This window comes from Triticum aestivum, chromosome 5A, assembly GCF_018294505.1.
Source record: "Triticum aestivum cultivar Chinese Spring chromosome 5A, IWGSC CS RefSeq v2.1, whole genome shotgun sequence".
Classification (NCBI taxonomy): domain Eukaryota; kingdom Viridiplantae; phylum Streptophyta; class Magnoliopsida; order Poales; family Poaceae; genus Triticum; species Triticum aestivum.
In genome coordinates, this window is record NC_057806.1 from 511,473,260 (window position 1) to 511,487,240 (window position 13,981).

At 45.0% G+C, this 13,981-nt stretch overlaps 1 protein-coding gene across 3 annotated transcripts; it reads right to left on the reverse strand.

Moving 5' to 3' along the window:
* Window positions 1-966: 966 nt before the first annotated feature.
* On the reverse strand, window positions 967-8,148 carry LOC123104414 (ATPase family AAA domain-containing protein At1g05910). Of its 3 annotated transcripts, XM_044526259.1 has the most exons (12): window positions 7,981-8,148; window positions 7,335-7,596; window positions 6,536-6,640; window positions 4,622-6,415; window positions 4,356-4,544; window positions 4,117-4,259; window positions 3,296-3,538; window positions 2,415-2,601; window positions 2,002-2,067; window positions 1,665-1,911; window positions 1,237-1,572; window positions 967-1,147 (listed from the first exon to the last, which is right to left on the reverse strand). In XM_044526259.1, the coding sequence occupies exons 2-12, from the start codon at window positions 7,545-7,547 to the stop codon at window positions 1,050-1,052; spliced, it is 3,621 nt and encodes a 1,206-aa protein (XP_044382194.1). In that variant the 5' UTR covers window positions 7,548-7,596; window positions 7,981-8,148; the 3' UTR covers window positions 967-1,049. The 3 variants fall into 3 exon arrangements, with proteins under 3 accessions (XP_044382194.1, XP_044382193.1, XP_044382192.1); XM_044526258.1 differs by having other exon boundaries at window positions 967-1,572; window positions 4,763-6,415; XM_044526257.1 differs by having other exon boundaries at window positions 967-1,572; window positions 7,981-8,147.
* Window positions 8,149-13,981: the final 5,833 nt, after the last annotated feature.

Consider the following 13,981-nt stretch of genomic DNA (forward strand, 5'->3'; position numbering starts at 1 on the left):
TACATCTCATATATTATTAATCTTGAGGAGTAGGATGTAGCTCAGTGGCAAGGACGCAATGGCATTACCATACAGACCGGGGATTGACTCCCGTCGGGAGTGAATTTTCACGATCTCACTCGGGTGGGCTTCTTCTATAAAAATGTCCTGGGTGCATGGATCTCAAGGGCAACATCGAAGGACTTATTAGGTCTTGTATAGGATGGAAGGAGTATGTTAGATTACAGTTTCATTTCAAGACTTCAAACATTAAGCGTGGATCTTGTATGGTCGTGTGTCCATTGCTTTGCATCAGTCTGGGGTTCTGCTGGCAAAGGGTGCATGTTCCTCAAAGTTCATGCATCTCATATATTATTAATCTTGAATGGGTTGTAGCTCAGTGGCAAGGACGCAGTGGCGTTACCTTTCAGACCGGGCTTCGGCTCCCGTCAGGAGTGAATTTTTACGATCTCACCCGGATGAGCTTTTTCTATAAAAATGTCCTGGGTCAAGGGCAACATCGAAAGACTTATTAGGTCCGCATAGGATGGAAAGGGTATGTTAGATTACGGTTTCATTTCAAGTCTTTGAACATTAAGTGTGATCTTGAAGTCGTGTGTCCATTGCTTACATTAAGTGTGATCTTGTATGGTCGTGTGTCCATTGCTTTGCATCAGTCTGGGGTTCCGCTGGCAAAGGGTGCATGTTCCCAACTTGTGACCATTCCACATGTTATATCTGCCCACATTTCAACCTGTTTTTTCTTTCTTCAAAGTAAACTACTCAGTATAATCAGCGCCCCTCTTGATGAAATAATGAAATAATACACCGAAATACAGGCGGGTGTCTGCTACAGGATATACAAATTGGAACGAGAGGTAAACGTGGCATGGATCATCTTTACTGAAGTCAAAGTTGAGGCTGCAAACCACAATAATAATAAAATATAGAGAAATAAATGGCTGGTATAGATAAAAAAGGCCGTTCTGAAAATTCAAATCCTCAAAGACCAGAACAGAACTTGCTACACAAAACTGTTGTAATGCCACTGAGCATTTCAGAAAATGTTGTTACATCACTACATCAGGAGGCATGGACAGCTCCTCGGGGTTGTTGCTCCAACAGACAACAGAATGTACACAGGGAAAACCAGTAAAACCTCTTATTCCTGCTAGAGTTAAAAATTGTCGCTGTTCTCAACGAATGCCAACAAATGCCTAACAACTAACCGTCTATGATCCTTGTTGGTTTCTTTACCTGTCAACTCTATCGCGCCTTTCATTATCCGCGAGTAGAGCCTCTCGAGCTGCGGCACCCCGTAGCCCACGGTGAGCTCCATGAAGCGCTGCTTCAAGCCTTCCAGCTGTTCAAGCGTGTCAGGCATGGCAGAATCTTCGCCATTGTCAGTCTCCATTGGGTTGGAAGGAGAACCAGGTAGAATTGGAGGTGCTTCATCTGGTGCTTTGTCAGCTTCTTTCAAAGGGCCATTTGAATGTGGTCCTTTTGGAGCTTCCTCTGGGGAAGTTGGCTTTGACAGATCTACATCGCCAGAAGACGTTCCGTCTCTTGCTGTCGATTCTTTGGCAGAGGTGCCTGAAACAAAGGTCAGTTCAATATATTTATTTTGTACCACACTTGATATGCAAGATTGCAAACCCAACAGTGGGTCAAGAATAGAGGATTACCATGTTCGTTTTCAGTGCTTTTCTTGTGCCGCTTTAGCACCTCATAACTTCGTGACAGATCAACTTCTGGTTGTACATTACGAAGCCTCGCACTTGTTCTAGTAACAGAAACTAACTGAACAACAGGCGGCGCTTGGAGGATGGAGCTATCCTCATCATCCATAGCCTGCAGTGGTCCCCCTTGTGCAGCAATTTTATCACAAAAGGATACCAACGATGGGTCCATCTGTGACAACATACCTTGCACCTGACCAAAGATAAGCATTAGTCACACAAACAAACATAGAGGTCTAGTCAACAATCAAATACAGCAACAACTATTGAACAAACAATATACCACATCTCGAAGTTCACATGCTCTGCTCACGATCCTAGATCCATTGTAATCGTCGCCATTATAAGTCTGCAAAATTAGTAAAATATTTAGCACCAAACTTGCAGATACAGTGGTCTCGAAACTTCAGTCATTGTTTTAGTTGGCATCTTCAGAAAGATCACAACAAACTATTGCTACAGTCGTTACAGAGGTTAGGTCATTTTCTCAGTTACCATAATCAGAAAGATCAGTATTGAATTGTACCGTGCTTGCCATGAAAATATGACCAAAACATATGTAACATGAGTGGGAAAAAATCAGTTGCCATCATCATAAAGATTATTATCAGATTCCAAGGTACTTGCTATGTATGTACGATCAGAACATATGTAACATGAGTGGAAAACTAAATGCCCCAAAAGAAAAGCTCAAACCTTTGCATTGGTGACTATAAGATTAATATCCTTCAAAAATGCTGCCTGAGAGAAGTACTGTCCAGAGTCCACCCGCTGCAAGACAGCAGCCATATCCATGGGGTTGTGAACTATTGTTCGATAGTCAGGTACTTCCTCTTCTGATACTGGGAAGTGAAATGCAGTGAACCTTTTGTTGTATAGAATGCTGAAAAGATGAAGTGGCACCTTGATTATTTCCATCTGGTTTGAATAACAAGTGAACAAATCCTGTCTAAGATACTAGAGACCTTTTGCATATGCAACAGAAGATAAAGTCTCAGAATTTATATACTGAAAAATTCAAGCATCTTACTACAACATCCTACGTAAGTTCAAAATTTAACATGACAGCTGACAGCCTAACACTAACTTAGCTCACTTTGCAGTTACCTTCCATATGTAACACAATGTTCAGATCATCAGCAGCATAGAAGAGAGATTATATATATCATATATTAGCTTAATTTTTAGTTTTCGCCACCAGTTACGATCAACCGGTCATTTTTTACTGGAGATGATGTTAGAACCAGGAGCAGTACTGAACCACACAAACTTTTTAGTTTGAAATATCTGGTGTCACCACATGACCTGAACTGAGTATTCATCTCGAACAAAACTGCTAAGCAAAGGTCAGGCTAGCTAGCACTCTTTGAATCAACTCAATATGGATCCCAAGATTCAGAATTAGCATGAACTGGGGATTGGCTAAAGAATGGTCAGGCAATTTTTCAATGTTGTCTAACAGAAGTGTTACATATTAAAGTATTAATATTGCCTACAATAGTTAATTGCTGAGAACTGGGAACAAACGAAAAAAACCGAGAAATATATGCAACAATGTAAAGGAGTAAATTGCAGACCGGTTACAAATATCTCGTAGACACATTCTCATCCGACGAACAGCGTGTTGCTCAGCTTCTGCCTTAGCTTTCAGCTCAGAAACCTTAGGCCCATCTACTTTCTTTGGTGCTTTTGGAAGATCGATAGACTTTTGCTCTTTTGACTTGCTTCTTGAATCTTCCATTTGAAGTGAGAGCAGTGACTCAAACAGTATACTGAAGTATCTTAATCTATCATCATCACTTGGTCGATCCACTTGATATCTATCAAATAGAAGATTTTGTTAGTGAAAAATAAGACAAGTAGGAGAAAATGCACTGAACCTGATGTGAAGCATGCAACACTGATCCAGCAATAAAGTGATATACAGCAAATTGAACTTAGCAAGCATGTCAACAAACAAACAAACAAAAAAGAACAAATCTTGTTCCCGTCAATGGGCCTATTAATAAACACACCCCTTGCCCATGCGAAGGGTACGTGAAGCAGCCAACACTTGATCGAACGATTAAGTGTTATACAGTAACCTAAACTTAGAAAGCATGCCAACAAAAAAAAAGGAAAAGAACTTGTTCCAGTCAATGACCTATTAGTAAACATACCCCCTTGCCCACGCAAAGGATACTGTTCCATGCTTTTTTGTGAATGGATAACAATGTGATACTCAGGACATAATTCAAGCATTTACAGAGCTCGAAAAAGTTAAAAAAAACTGAACAATCAAGCAGTAATATGTTGCCTAAACCAATGAAAACAGAAGTTCAACATGGTGTGTATCTAAGACAAGAACTAAGTCAAAACAACCAGGCAAAACAGAATTAACATTCCTCCAGGAACATACACATTACGAGAAGAAAATATGGAAGCACACTCTTCTTCGAGATCATCAAAGGCCACTGATGATGTTCCTAGCAACAATACTGGAAGGTTGGATGCCAATTCATTCAGAAGAGTCAATAACACTGCCCTAAGCTGTTCATGTGCCTGTAACGTTAAAAATCAAGTAATTAGCTACATAACTGAGCCAGCATTTACTCAAAAATCATTTCATAGCACCAAAGGTTATGACTAGGTACTAACCGTATCCCACCAAAGATGGAACTGTGGCAAGTAGAGTATGGACGGTGTTGTTCTCCTTGCTTCCCCAAAAATATGCACAAGAGCTTCTTCAGGTGTCTTTGCACTTGGATCAGAGAGAAGAGATGGCAGCCCCAAGGAGTGCACAGGAAATTTCTCAAGCTCATGCAAAACAGCTGGCCCAACATGATCCTGCTAAGCTAAACCACATTAGTAAGAAAAAAGGCACAATATACTTACAACATATCCATATAAAAGAGAAAACCTACCAGTCCAACACCCTCAACGCCACACATCAAAAGGCGAGGCCTATAAACAAGAGGGATGGAAGATCCATATGAAAGGGTAGAGTATTTGCTAAGATCCAATGCTGAAAGGTAAGGAAAAATATCAGAAATCCTTTCCATTATCTTCTCAAGATGTCTCTTCAAACATGGAGCAATAACCGGTGACAGTGGTCTTGAATGCACAATTGATCCCCTATGTGCAGCTGGAGTTATTGTAGACATAGCTTCCAAGAAGTGGTTCCTCTCAACCCTGACCGAGTCTACATCAATGACAAACTTGTCATCACTTGTGTAAACCTGAGGATATTTCTCCCTAAATGCTCGAATAGCAGCTTCAGTACATAATGCTTTCAAATCAGCACCACAATACCCAACACAGCTCGCAGCAAGCTCCATCTTTAGCTCCTTTGGCGGGGGTTCCTTCCATTTCCGTGTATGAATATCCAGTATTTCAGCTCGTGCCTCATAGCCAGGTAAAGGAAAATAGAACTCGCGATCAAAACGGCCAGGTCTACGCAATGCCCCATCAATGGCATCAATCCGATTGGTTGCTCCAATCAAAACAACTTGTCCACGTGAATCAAGACCGTCCATCAAAGCAAGCAATGTTGAGACTATTGAATTGTGAATCTGCTCTTGCTTGCTAGATCTCACAGGGGCAAGGCCATCTATTTCATCAAAAAATATGATTGCAGGCTGATTCTTTTGAGCTTCCTCAAAAAGTAACTTGAGCTGCCTTTCAGCCTCTCCAACCCATTTACTAAGAACATCAGCTCCTTTTCGCATATAAAAGCTGACCTTCTGGCCAGCTTTAGAGGCAGCACAAGCTAATGCACGGGCAATCAATGTCTTCCCTGTACCAGGAGGTCCACAGAGAAGAACTCCCCTAGGAGGAGTTATGTGATAGTTTGCAAAAAAATCTGGATACAGCAAAGGGAAGAACACCATTTCCTTTAAGGCATCAATGTACTCAGACAAACCTCCAATATCATTAAAACTTACACTCTCATCAATCTGCAGAGGCTGAATATCAGCTCCTCCCTTGGAACTTGGGCCAGCAGTTTGTGCCCCTGGCATAAGTGATGAAGTACTGACTCCAGTATCACCCTGATGACCCCATCCAGATGCTCCAGCATTGAGACCCCATGCTGCTGAATTATGCATGTCCAATCCACCCATAAGCCATGGTGGCATACCACCTCTCCCACTACGCATCCATGGCATGGGTGGACCTTCATCCGGCTCATCCACAAGAAGAGAATCATCTGAATCATCTGGCATTGAAAAACGAGGGCGCTTATGCATGCGTGAACCACCTTTTTTTAAATACTTGCTGTTCTTTGGACCAACTCCTTGTACAAGTACTCTGCGGGGAGATTGTGGTCTGTGCTTCCCTTCCTTCTGTGGGGAGGGTCTACGAACTTCTGCACGATCCCTTAGATCATATCTCCTCCTAACTTCTTGCTCTTCCTCGCCGTCTTCATCATCTCCATCTTCTTCAGCTTCATCACCTCCATCAATCTCCTCTTCATTGGCACCATCCTCTTCGATTTCATTGCCATTTTCTCTCTGATCTTGTTCATGTTCTTCTTCAGAACTTTCCTGATCATCATCAGAAACTTGGTATGGAAGATGCCTTTGTCCCCGCAGAGATCTTCTAGGCCTTAAACCTTCACGGCGGGGAATGGAGTTAGAGTTAGACATTTTCTTGCGCTTCGGCCGTGCCGACACTTGATCATCCCCTTTACTCTTTGATGAAGACCGATATCTGGGTCTCTGAAAACATGAAAGGGAAAATGTGAGCTGGTTCAAATAATAATCAGCAAACAGAGATGCCAATTGGGTAACAGTGAGGCTTCCAAAATTACAGTCATTACTGGGACTCTAGAAACTCACCATAAGGTCATCATCTTCCATACTGGAACTATCTGTGCCATAGTCCTCCAGAGTTACGGACATTCTTCGCTTCCGCGTTGAACGGCGCAGATTTGCTGCAATGGACTATAAAGAGGGCTATTATAATCAAGGTACTGAGCATAATGTAGCAATCCTACACAGAAATATAGGCATTCCAGGTACAATGTTCAGGAGATAGCTTTCAGGAAGTGGTCAATCGCTCATGTTTCATACAATAAAGTTACATGAACCAGACGTCCCTATACTAATAATAGCTTGAAAAGTGTTGAACGGCGCAGATTTGCTGCAATGGACTATAAAGAGGGCTATTATAATCAAGGTACTGAGCATAATGTAGCAATCCTACACAGAAATATAGGCATTCCAGGTACAATGTTCAGGAGATAGCTTTCAGGAAGTGGTCAATCGCTCATGTTTCATACAATAAAGTTACATGAACCAGACGTCCCTATACTAATAATAGCTTGAAAAGTGTCTGTGTTTCCTATTTAACTGATGGACATATTTTATTCTGGGAAGTGTAAAAATCCAGTAAAAGATGCAGAATCAGGGATATAGTGCTAACAAAGCCTCCATAGAAGCCAAGACATTCCTTGCGGCTAAAATTAACAGATGGATGGATAATAACTCCAATCATTAACATGCAAATAACAGCTGGTCAAAATAATGTATCATAAGACACGGTACACCAGATGACATCTTCAGCATATCAGGTAAGAATGCTTTTCAATGATAAAAACAAGCAAATCCCAAACAACTAGCATACAAAGTTGCTTACATCGGCAGGAGGTTCCCGTGCAGCTGGCTTGCGAAGCAGCTTCTTGGCGATCTGCGATGCAGCCGTCCGCTTCTTGTTGGAGTTCATCTTGTTGCGCATGTTGGGCGAGTAGTACAGGTATCCCCGCCCGTAGTACTTGGGCCGCTGCCGCAGCCGGTCGCTGGACCTCACGGGCGCAACCGATTCGTCCCCCTTCCCGGCCATTCCTGCCATAACTCCCTCCTCGTCAAGCACTGTTGCTGCTGCTGCTGCGCAGCGCTCCCTGAATCAGGCCAAGCACTCTTGTCAGTTTCAGCCATCCCCCCAAACCCTAGCCCCAAATCCACCAACCTAACACGCATGCATGTGACATGCCAGGCAATAGCAATTCACTACTCGTGCATTACGAAATGGAGCCCGCTGCGTACCCCGCCGAACCACAAATCCCCCAAAATACACATCGCAAATTCAAACCACGACGAGAGAAACCGCCCCCGAATCCACCCCGCCAGGCACCGATCGGGCGACCACGCCTCCGGCGAACCCGCGCGCGGCGAGCGACACGGCGGCCCGCGCCAGAAACCCAGGCTAAACCCCCCCAAAATGAGCCGCCAGGACGCGCAGAGCAAAAGGAAAACACCGGGGGCGAGCGGCGCCGGGAGCTGACCTCGGGGGCTGGAGCGGCGGGGGTCCGGGGCCGCTGGCACCGGCCGGATTCGGGCGGCGGCGGGGGCGGGGGCGGAGGCGGCTGCGGGCTCGCGAGGGTTTCCTTGGCGTCGGGGGTTTCGGAGCGGAGGGGACGACGCGAGGGTTTCCTTCCTTTCCTCACCTCTCCTCCCTCTCTTCCGCACGCGCCGGGCACGTGATGGAGGTGCGCGTCCGTCGCGGCGTTCACATGGGGTTGGTGCGGGTGGGGTCACTGACATGTGGGCGTCGGCGTCGCGTGGGACCCGGTTGCAGCGGGCTGAGGGTGGCGTATTTCTGGGATTGGATGGGCTACGGAATTGTAATGGGGGATTTTGGTCGCCGTTCCATGTGGATCGGACGGTGGGGAGGGGATTTCCGGGATTAATGGGAGGTATATAATGCGCTGGTGTACCGTTGGAGGAGCAGGTACTGCGTCGCTTCTCTTGTCTGCCCCGACCTAGCTCAGGATTCTCTAAACCCTCTCGCCACACGGAATATTCCTTCAAACCCTCTCAAAAATCACACTCAAAACATTTCTCCTAGAGCGAACCAATCCTAGATTTTTTTTTATGCTTACGGTGATGTTTGTTCAGTGAGAGGAGACGTTTCCGTCGACTGCGAGGCTTCTATGGCGACTTCGTAAAATCTAAAAATGTTATACTGGTTCAGTCTCCAAGAAATACTCATAGGGGTAAAATGTGCGTGCGTGTGTTCATAGGGGTGCGTGTATATTCGTGTATGTGAGCGACTTCGATAGTACCATGTTAAGAAAAACATTTCTCTTAGAGGAAAGGCATCTATATAATTACGTGGAGTGTAGAAATTTCAATACCATGCGACAATAAAATCACTATAGTACATGCGGTACAAAAAATATCGGTAAAACTAGCTTACAAGAGGAGCTCTGCTCGGATAGGTTTGCACCACCACACAACCGGAATAGCAACGAACACAACCTACAATTGTTGGGGAACGTTGCAGAAAACAAAAATTTTCCTACTCGTTTCACCAAGATCATCTAGGAGTTCATCTAGCAACGAGTCATTGGATGCATCTACGTACCTTGTAGATCGCGAGCGGAAGCGTTCAAAGAACGGGGATGAAGTAGTCGAACACGACGTGATCCGAATCACCGATGACCAGCGCCGAACGGACGGCACCTCCGCGTTCAACACACGTACGGAACAGCCACGTCTCCTCCTTCTTGATCCAGCAAGGGAGGGAGGAGAGGTTGAGGGAGATGGCACCAGCAGCAGCACGACGGCGTGGTGTTGATGGAGCTGCAGTACTCCGGCAGAGCTTCGCTAAGCACTATGGAGGTGGAGGAGGTGTTGGGGAGGGAGAAGGAGGCAACCAAAGGCCAGGGCGTTCAGGTATGAAGTCCCTCCTCTCCCCCACTATATATAGGGGTGCCTAGGGGGGGTAGCCGGCCCTAGGAGATCCAATCTCCTAGGGGGTGCGGCGGCCAAGGGGGGTTTCCCTCCCCCCAAGGCACCTAGGAGGTGCCTTACCCTCCTAGGACTCTTCCCCCTCTTAACCCTAGGCGCATGGGCCTATGTGGGGCTGGTGCCCTTGGCCCATTAGGCCAAGGCGCACCCCCTTACAGCCCATGTGGCCCCCCGGGACAGGTGGACCCACCCGGTGGACCCCCGGGACCCTTCCGGTGGTCCCGGTACAATACCGATAACCCCGAAACTTGTCCCGATACCCGAAACAGGACTTCCTATATATAAATCTTTACCTCCGGACCATTCCGGAACTCCTCGTGACGTCCGGGATCTCATCCGGGACTCCGAACAACATTCGGGTTACTGCATATACATATCCCTACAACCCTAGCGTAACCGAACCTTAAGTGTGTAGACCCTACGGGTTCGGGAAACAAGCAGACATGACCGAGACGACTCTCCGGTCAATAACCAACAGCGGGATCTGGATACCCATGTTGGCTCCCACATGCTCCACGATGATCTCATCGGATGAACCACGATGTCGAGGATTCAATCAACCCCGTACGCTATTCCCTTTGTCTATCGATATGTTACTTGCCCGAGATTCGATCGTCGGTATCCCAATACCTCGTTCAATCTCGTTATCGGCAAGTCACTTTACTCGTACCGTAATGCATGATCCCGTGACCAGACACTTGGTCACTCTGAGCTCATTATGATGATGCATTACCGAGTGGGCCCAGTGATACCTCTCCGTCATACGGAGTGACAAATCCCAGTCTTGATCCATGTCACCCAACAGACACTTTCGGAGATACCCGTAGTCTACCTTTATAGTCACCCAGTTACGTTGTGACGTTTGGCATACCCAAAGCACTCCTACGGTATCCGGGAGTTACACGATCTCATGGTCTAAGGAAAAGATACTTTGACATTCAAAACTCTAGCAAACGAACTATACGATCTTGTGCTATGTTTAGGATTGGGTCTTGTCCATCACATCATTCTCCTAATGATGTGATCTCGTTATCAATGACATCCAGTGTCCATAGTCAGGAAACCATGACTATCTGTTGATCAACGAGCTAGTCAACTAGAGGCTCACTAGGGACATGTTGGTGTCTGTTATTCACACATGTATTACGATTTCCGGATAACACAATTATAGCATGAATAAAGACAATTATCATGAACAAGGAAATATAATAATAAAGCTTTTATTATTGCCTCTAGGGCATATTTCCAATAGTCTCCCACTTGCACTAGAGTCAATAATCTAGTTACATTGTGATGAATCGAACACCCATGGAATTCTGGTGTTGATCATGTTTTGCTCTAGGGAGAGGTTTAGTCAACGGATCTGCTACATTCAGGTCCGTATGTACTTTACAAATCTCTATGTCTCCATCTTGAACATTTTCACGAATGGAGTTGAAGCGACGCTTGATGTGCCTTGTCTTCTTGTGAAACCTGGGCTCCTTGGCAAGTGCAATAGCTCCAGTGTTGTCACAGAAGAGCTTGATCGGCCCCGACGTATTGGGTATGACTCCTAGGTCGGTGATGAACTCCTTCACCCATATTGCTTCATGTGCTGCCTCCGAGGCTGCCATGTACTCCGCTTCACATGTAGATCTCGCCACGACGCTTTGCTTGCAACTGCACCAGCTTACTGCCCCACCATTCAAAATATACACGTATCCGGTTTGTGACTTAGAGTCATCCAGATCTGTGTCGAAGCTAGCGTCGACGTAACCCTTTACGACGAGCTCTTCGTCACCTCCATAAACGAGAAACATTTCCTTAGTCCTTTTCAGGTACTTCAGGATATTCTTGATCGCTGTCCAGTGTTCCTTGCCGGGATTACTTTGGTACCTTCCTACCAAACTTACGGCAAGGTTAACATCAGGTCTGGTACACAGCATGGCATACATAATAGAACCTATGGCTGAGGCATAGGGGATGGCGCTCATCTCTTCTATATCTTCTGCCGTGGTCGGACATTGAGCTGAGCTCAATTTCACACCTTGTAACACAGGCAAGAACCCTTTCTTGGATTGATCCATATTGAACTTCTTCAATATCTTATCAAGGTATGTGCTTTGTGAAAGACCTATGAGGCGTCTCGATCTATCTCTATAGATTTTGATGCCTAATATATAAGCAGCTTCTCCAAGGTCCTTCATTGAAAAACTTTTATTCAAGTAGGCCTTGATGCTGTCCAAGAGTTCTATATCATTTCCCATCAAAAGTATGTCATCTACATATAATATGAGAAATGCTACAGAGCTCCCACTCACTTTCTTGTAAACGCAGGCTTCTCCATAAGTCTGTGTAAACCCAAACGCTTTGATCATCTCATCAAAGCGAATGTTCCAACTCCGAGATGCTTGCACCAGCCCATAAATTGAGCGTTGGAGCTTGCACACTTTGTCAGCATTTTTAGGATCGACAAAACCTTCCGGCTGCATCATATACAATTCTTCCTTAAGGAAACCATTAAGGAATGCCGTTTTGACGTCCATTTGCCATATTTCGTAATCATAGAATGCGGCAATTGCTAACATGATTCGGACGGACTTCAGCTTCGCTACCGGTGAGAAAGTCTCATCGTAGTCAACCCCTTGAACTTGTCGATAACCCTTAGCAACAAGCCGAGCTTTATAGATGGTCACATTACCATCCGCGTCTGTCTTCTTCTTAAAGATCCATTTATTTTCTATGGCTCGCCGTTCAACGGGCAAGTCAGTCAAAGTCCATACTTCGTTTTCATACATGGATCCTATCTCGGATTTCATGGCTTCTAGCCATTTGTCGGAATCTGGTCCCGCCATCGCTTCTTCATAGTTCGAAGGTTCACCGTTGTCTAACAACATGATTTCCAAGACAGGGTTGCCGTACCACTCTGGTGCGGAACGTGTCCTTGTGGACCTTCGAATTTCAGTAGGAGTTTGATCAGAAGTATCTTGATCATTATCATTAACTTCCTCTCTAGTCGGTGCTGGCACCTCAGGAACATTTTCTTGAGTTGCGCCATTTTCCGGTTCAAGAGGCAATACTTCATCAAGCTCTACTTTTCTCCCACTCACTTCTTTCGAGAGAAACTCTTTCTCCAGAAAGGACCCATTCTTGGCAACAAAGATCTTGCCTTCGGATCTGAGGTAGAAGGTGTACCCAATAGTTTCTTTTGGGTATCCTATGAAGACACATTTTTCCGATTTGGGTTCGAGCTTTTCAGGTTGAAGTTTCTTGACATAAGCATCGCATCCCCAAACTTTTAGAAACGACAGCTTAGGTTTCTTTCCAAACCACAATTCATACGGTGTCGTCTCAACGGATTTCGACGGAGCCCTATTTAAAGTGAATGCAGCAGTCTCTAAAGCATAGCCCCAAAAAGAAAGCGGTAAATCGGTAAGAGACATCATAGATCGCACCATATCTAACAGAGTGCGATTACGACGTTCGAACACACCATTACGCTGAGGTGTTCCAGGCGGCGTGAGTTGTGAAACTATTCCACATTTTCTTAAGTGTGCCCCAAACTCGTGACTCAAGTATTCTCCTCCACGATCTGATCGCAGAAACTTGATTTTCCTGTCACGTTGATTTTCAACCTCACTCTGAAATTCCTTGAACTTTTCAAAGGTTTCAGACTTGTGTTTCATTAAGTAGATATACCCATACCTACTTAAATCATCAGTGAGGGTGAGAACATAACGATAGCCACCGCGAGCCTCAACACTCATTGGACCGCACACATCAGTATGTATGATTTCCAATAAGTTGGTTGCTCGCTCCATTGTTCCTGAGAACGGAGTCTTGGTCATTTTACCCATAAGGCATGGTTCGCACGTGTCAAATGATTCATAATCAAGAGACTCTAAAAGTCCATCAGCATGGAGCTTCTTCATGCGTTTGACACCTATGTGACCAAGGCGGCAGTGCCACAAGTATGTGGGACTATCATTATCAACCTTACTTCTTTTGGTACTCACATTATGAATATGTGTAGCATCACGTTCGAGATTCATAAAGAATAAACCATTCACCATAGGAGCATGACCATAAAACATATCTCTCATAAAATGGAACAACCATTATTCTCAGATTTAAAAGAGTAGCCATCTCGAATTAAACGAGATCTCGATACAATGTTCATGCTCAAAGCTGGCACTAAATAACAATTATTAAGGTTTAAAACTAATCCCGAAGGGAGATGCAGAGGTAGCGTGCCGACGGCGATCACATTGACCTTGGAACCATTCCCGACGCGCATCATCACCTCGTCCTTTGCCAGTTTCCGTTTATTCCGCAGCCCCTGCTTTGAGTTACAAATGTGAGCAACTGCACCGGTATCAAATACCCAGGAGCTACTACGGGCACTAGTAAGGTACACATCAATTATATGTATATCATATATACCTTTTGTTTTGCCGGCCTTCTTATCCGCTAAGTACTTAGGGCAGTTCCGCTTCCAGTGACCGCTTCCCTTGCAATAAAAGCACTCAGTCTCGGGCTTGGGTCCATTCTTTG

Bases quoted from the DNA above. Each gene is read 5' to 3' on its own strand.
- LOC123104414 (XM_044526259.1), bottom strand. From the start codon at position 7,547: ATGGCAGGAATGGCCGGGAAGGGGGACGAATCGGTTGCGCCCGTGAGG. The intron at 4,260-4,355 runs GTTAGTACCTAG...TTAACGTTACAG, and splicing joins TCCATCTTTGGTGGGATACG to GCACATGAACAGCTTAGGGC. The intron at 2,602-3,295 runs GTCTGCAATTTA...TCATCTTTTCAG, and splicing joins CTACGAGATATTTGTAACCG to CATTCTATACAACAAAAGGT.